This window comes from Photinus pyralis, unplaced genomic scaffold, assembly GCF_008802855.1.
Source record: "Photinus pyralis isolate 1611_PpyrPB1 unplaced genomic scaffold, Ppyr1.3 Ppyr1.4_LG5, whole genome shotgun sequence".
Classification (NCBI taxonomy): Eukaryota; Metazoa; Arthropoda; class Insecta; order Coleoptera; family Lampyridae; genus Photinus; species Photinus pyralis.
The window spans coordinates 22,690,397-22,695,791 of NW_022170596.1; the positions used below are offsets into that span (position 1 = coordinate 22,690,397).

Below are 5,395 nucleotides of genomic sequence, written 5' to 3' on the forward strand. Positions count from 1 at the left end.
TGTTCGTTTGACTTATAAGCTTAATACAGGCCATTTTTTACTCGAATTTTCGTCTACCTGTTAAGTGTTAAAGGATTAAGCCTCAATTGGAGTAATAGTTTTTTTACTATGACGCAATAATGATTTAACGTTCAATATTTATTTTAAGTCTTTTGGTTCTTTCTGTTTCTTTTTTGTTTTTGTGCCTAAATATGATTATCTACAGCAATATAATTTGGCAATATCTACGCAGAATTGGACCCGCCATTTTGAGATGGAAGTCTATTACGTAAAATGGATTGGCCTACATAGAAATTATTACACCTAAAGATCCGTTCGATTATTCCTGTTAACTGCAAGTATTACCGATTACCTTTTTGAAGATTATTATTATCCGTTGAATTGCTCCGATATAGCTTATAGCTTTATATGGGTCAAAACAAGGATCTCTTAGTCTGCCTTGGTCCCTTTAAACTTACTGTAAGACTAAGTGGAGCCTATCCGGTTTGCTATATTTTCTCTTGTTCTATTTTGACTTTCTGTAAACGAGAACTTATTAGTCAACCCAACCCATCTTTACTTTTCCTGAGCTTACCGTGATTAACTGAAGGTAATTTTGTGCGTGTAACAAAGGGTTCTAAGGGCTCTTCAAAGTTCGGATATTAAAACTCTTAAGAACCTTAAAAAGCGCTTAAGGGTCTTTAAAGAGTGTAGTGGTCATTGAAAAATCTTGAAAAGAAAACTTTTAGCCAGTCCTATCCTTAAACTTGCGTACCTACATACATTTAGAGACCTTTTTAAGTAGGTGGTCGGAAAGACACTAAAAGCCTGAAGAAGACTCCTTTTTTATGACTTTTGAATGAAGGGAAAGCTCGGGTTGTAGACAACTTTTCAAGGCTGTTTAATTCTCTAAAAAGTTATCAAATACTATAAATACGCTAGAAAACTGTGAAACACTCTAGTCTCTAGCCACTTCTTTGACATTCTTTTCACACTTTCGTTTCATTTATGTGTAAGGGAAATATGTAACTAGGCCCAGGCCTGTTTATTTCAACAAATAAATAAATAAAGATTGAGGCTTGGTTCTTCAACCCTAATTAATTTATCAGGTCCTTCACTTGGATTGGTTTTCAATAAACAAATTTGTAACATGGTGCTGTAATAAATTACATTGAGCCAGGATTTTGATTCAATTCTACTGTTTTTATTGAAAAAAAATACAGCACACTGGAATTGGTCGGAAAAATTAACGAGCATTCAAATAGCGATACGATTTCTTAGGATTGTTTTCTTTGTAAAATTTCATCTTTCAGCAGGTTTTATGCTTAAAAAGGGAATAAAAACATCAAAATACGTACATACGTAGCAACGGGTACACAACGATAAACATCTAATTGGCTTCATGGAAGGTTATAAAAAAGAACATTTCAAAACAAATATTTCGATTTCGTCAAATTTAGAATAATGCTGTTCGCAACAGTTAAAATAAGCGTGCGCACACTTTGAAGTTGGATAAAAAATGGTTTGTTCGTTTGCAAATGATGCTGCAGGTTGTATTTTTAGGGGTGTATTAACAAATGTGTCTTTAAATTGGATTTGGACAAAATCACACCGGTCACATTTTAAATCTTTGCAGGCTCCATGTCTTGACATGTTAAAATGTGTTTTAAGACTGGATTTATCTTTGGTGACGAAAGTACTGGGCACAATATAAATCCTTGGTGATCATGGATGTTAATAAATGTGTTTTATAATTAGATTTATCAATCGTTGCATGGTCACAGTGGACAAATTTTAAATTCTAGGTAGTCATGTGTGTTGAAAAGCTGTTGAGCATGTTTTTTTTTACATTGAATTACGTTTCCGATTATCATTTTGCCTATATGATGCCATTGCAGTGCGTTTGTATTATGATCACAAAAAACAATCCGCCTTTTGTACTTGTACAACAGCTGTTCAAAAACAAAATAACAATTGCCCAACATATTTGTGTTAGATAATATATTTGCATTCGTACCAAAATTGGTTTTTGAGCATATTGGTTTACCTACTAGCTTGTTTAGATAATTTCCGAATTAATTTCTTGCGGCTACGTTTTCTTATATCTTACGTCTTCCACTAACATGGTAGGTGGCATTTTTTTTGTTGAATTGCATCTTCTAAACGTGTTTCGTTTGATAGTACGCCTTTACGATGTTTGTCCCTCCCCTTTAAGCTTACATGACCCTTGTCAAGTATTTTCTAAGTAAGTACCTTTACAAAATGTTGCAGTTGCAAAGATGTTTGCCGATGCATTTACTAAACGCGGCAAATTTAAACTGTCCCCAACGATTTTGGATCACCTATTAATTGCGACCAGAAGTCTGCTGCATCTATATAGGTATATAGATATCTTCAGTAGTTTGGTTTAACTTGCCCTGAACTTATATTTCATTATCGAGATCGACTTAAATTTCACGAGTGAGTGTTTGTAATTACACTAACAATGTTCTAGAAGGATTTAATAAACACCAGAAAAGTATTAGGTTACGGCACCTTTAGTTTATCTAACGGTAATTAATTTGCGAAACTTGATACCTACTATGTAACACATTCTGAATTTCTATAATAAATTAAACCTTTTCCATTGAATGACTTCTGTGTAATTAAAATTTAATTACAAACCGTTAATAATCCAGTATAAACAACTCACGTTTACTACACACCCAAAAGGTTTGCCTATACGACACAGATAAAAGTTATAAAAATATACAGTCATAGATAGTAATTGCATATATGATGTGATACCTATATAATATATTTACCTACCACACGTGCCTATTTAAACTTTGCATTGTTTCAATAACAAGCATAATGTGCAGCATTCTGGTTAAATGTACGAATATTAGTATAGACTGTAATTAAGTTGCGCAAACACGTTGCCTCTATATATCTGTCAACACAGGACATAAAGGAGAAATTACTTCTAAATGCCGTTTTATGTTAAAGGAGAAAATGTACGTTTCTATCAATGTTCTATGAGAAGAATATCAAGTGCTTTAAAATCAATAACGCATCCATGTTTTTCATCGTATGTATTCACAGATTCAGGCCAAAAATTGGTTGAATTGCATCACGAGGTGGGATTATTGCCATGTTGTGACACGGTGAATCGTGTACAACACACTTTATTAATTATTTTCACTTGAATTTATATGCTACACTCAAATCAATTCACGACCCCCTTTTCTTTCTGACAACCCGGGAATTCAAGTTAGACTAGGGTAGACAACACTATATAATTCTGTGATTGGGCGCCACCCCGGCTTCGTTGGGAATGGACGGTCCAAGAAAAATTCAGGTCGTTTAAGAAACAGGAGGTAGATTTTTGGAAAACGCTCGCAGGAAACTACTACTAAGCAAGTTAACAACTCTCTTTGTCAAATGATACAATCCGTCAACGAATTATTGATGTACGAGGATAGCGCAAAAAATTCCCGGCCTGGCATAGATCCAGAGATCTCAGCCAGCCAAAACTTTTACAACACGAGATTACAAAACATGAACTGTACGTCAATTAGTTTTGGTACAATTGACACTCGTTTAACACCATGTTAGAAATCACAAAATTCGAGTACCGGGCATCTCCTCAAGAAGTCCCTTGAAGCTCCACAGCTTCGAGATTTTAGAAGAAACACATAGAAGGGAATGATGCTACTGAAAAACTGACCTGTAGAGCTTTGAGCCTTAGATAACCTCGAGTTTCAGTGGCAAGAACCTTTACAGAACTTGTGTTAGCACTACAGTAGTCAATTCCACACTTTCTATTCATTTGTGTGTAAATAACGAATGGGAAATTTATCAATCTACAGCTACGTGCTTTATAATACATTTTGATATAATATAGGATTTCGTACAGGTATCATATTCATCTTCCGTAGCGGCTATGCACTTTGCAATCAGTGCCTTGGAAAAGAATGGTATTTTTTCCACGATGACCTTGGGATTAAAAACGCCCTCTAACGATATCATCTTCAATTTAGTGTAAATGCACCTCGCGTAGCAGTGGTAGTTCCTATCATTAATCAAATGGGCCGTGGCAAACAAGTTCTTCGCCGTCTCTATGTCAATATCCAAGTCAACTGCACATTCACGGCGGAATGGCGCCACCATTGTGTTCCAAGTGTCCACAAAGTGAGCGGGCATCTGCATGAAAAATTAAAGGATTGCCTTAGAGATGGTTGGACTCACCTTCTTCGCCGTCACTAGGCAGAGCAACGCACAGAGAAAGTAAAATTGCTTCGCAACCATGTCGAACTACACTAACCTGCAGTTGGTTACTCATTTACTCGTATATGTGTTATCCTCAATAAAATTTTTGCTATTTTGTCATAAACCTTGGTCTAATGATTGCAACCATGATTAAAAAATGAATTAAAAATTCAGCCTCTCAACTGTAACTAGTAAGATTGGTTAAATGGTTAACCATGCTGTATAGTACGAGACAGCCTTTAGTAATCTGAGTAACTGGTTTTTTTATTTCAAACAACCCAAAATACAGATCCAAAAGGGCTCCCCCAAACCAGATCAATCAAAGCAAACTTCAAATGAATTAAATGAGAAGAAGAGGTTTCCACGAGGATTTCAAACAGATCGCAAAAGTGTTATTCTCCTTTCCCTTGTGATTTCTTTCTATGGGTTTCTTTGAAATCCCGTGTTTATGTGAATATGTACTTTTTCCACGAAAAGTCTTATAAAAAAACTATTCACTATTTTGTTCTTACACCGATCAAGAGTGTAAGGTACATACAATAATTTCCGAATTGCATTTTGGGTTGCGCAAATAATGTCATTCGTGCTGCGAGCGAGCGAGCGGATCTTGTTTTATCTAGTATTGTTTTAATTTTAAAAACCGCAATTAGTGAAACACCAATGCTTGTGTCATAAATTATTGTGCTTTCGTATTTCGTTATCTACGCCTTCATCGAAGGTAAATTTTGTCTTCAAAATATTAGTTTTCCTAATGTAATAGCGCCGTTCTTCCTCTTAAGGCGTTGGATTTACCTGCAAGTTTGACTGAAATTACTCTCAACATGTTAATCACAACCCGATGGCAGAGAAGTTTCATATACTGTATCTACTAACTACCAAAGAGTACCCATCTTTGCTACTACGTAGATAAGAAATCATGGATTATTCTAATATGCCAATGGCAGTCATTTCCTGTACCGAAAAAAACACTAGTGCATCATCTTCCCTTTCATAATTGCACCTAACAAATTTCGTGATTGACAGTTAATTTCTCAACTTTAATCAATTTTCATTCGCTGTATACTAATTGTTTGGTATACGATTCCCTGCACTAAGTATGGTTTTGCATTATTTAAAGGTAAAGTTTAATTATCAATTGTTGCTTACTTATTCAAGGTTGTCGCTT

General features: G+C 35.1%; 1 protein-coding gene across 1 annotated transcript; it reads right to left on the reverse strand.

Annotated features, from left to right (window-relative positions):
* Nucleotides 1-3,766: 3,766 nt before the first annotated feature.
* LOC116171703 lies at nt 3,767-4,314 on the reverse strand. Its single transcript, XM_031488675.1, has 2 exons — nt 4,210-4,314; nt 3,767-4,164 (listed from the first exon to the last, which is right to left on the reverse strand). The coding sequence occupies exons 1-2, from the start codon at nt 4,267-4,269 to the stop codon at nt 3,820-3,822; spliced, it is 405 nt and encodes a 134-aa protein (XP_031344535.1). The 5' UTR covers nt 4,270-4,314; the 3' UTR covers nt 3,767-3,819.
* Between the last annotated feature and the right edge of the window lie 1,081 nt (nt 4,315-5,395).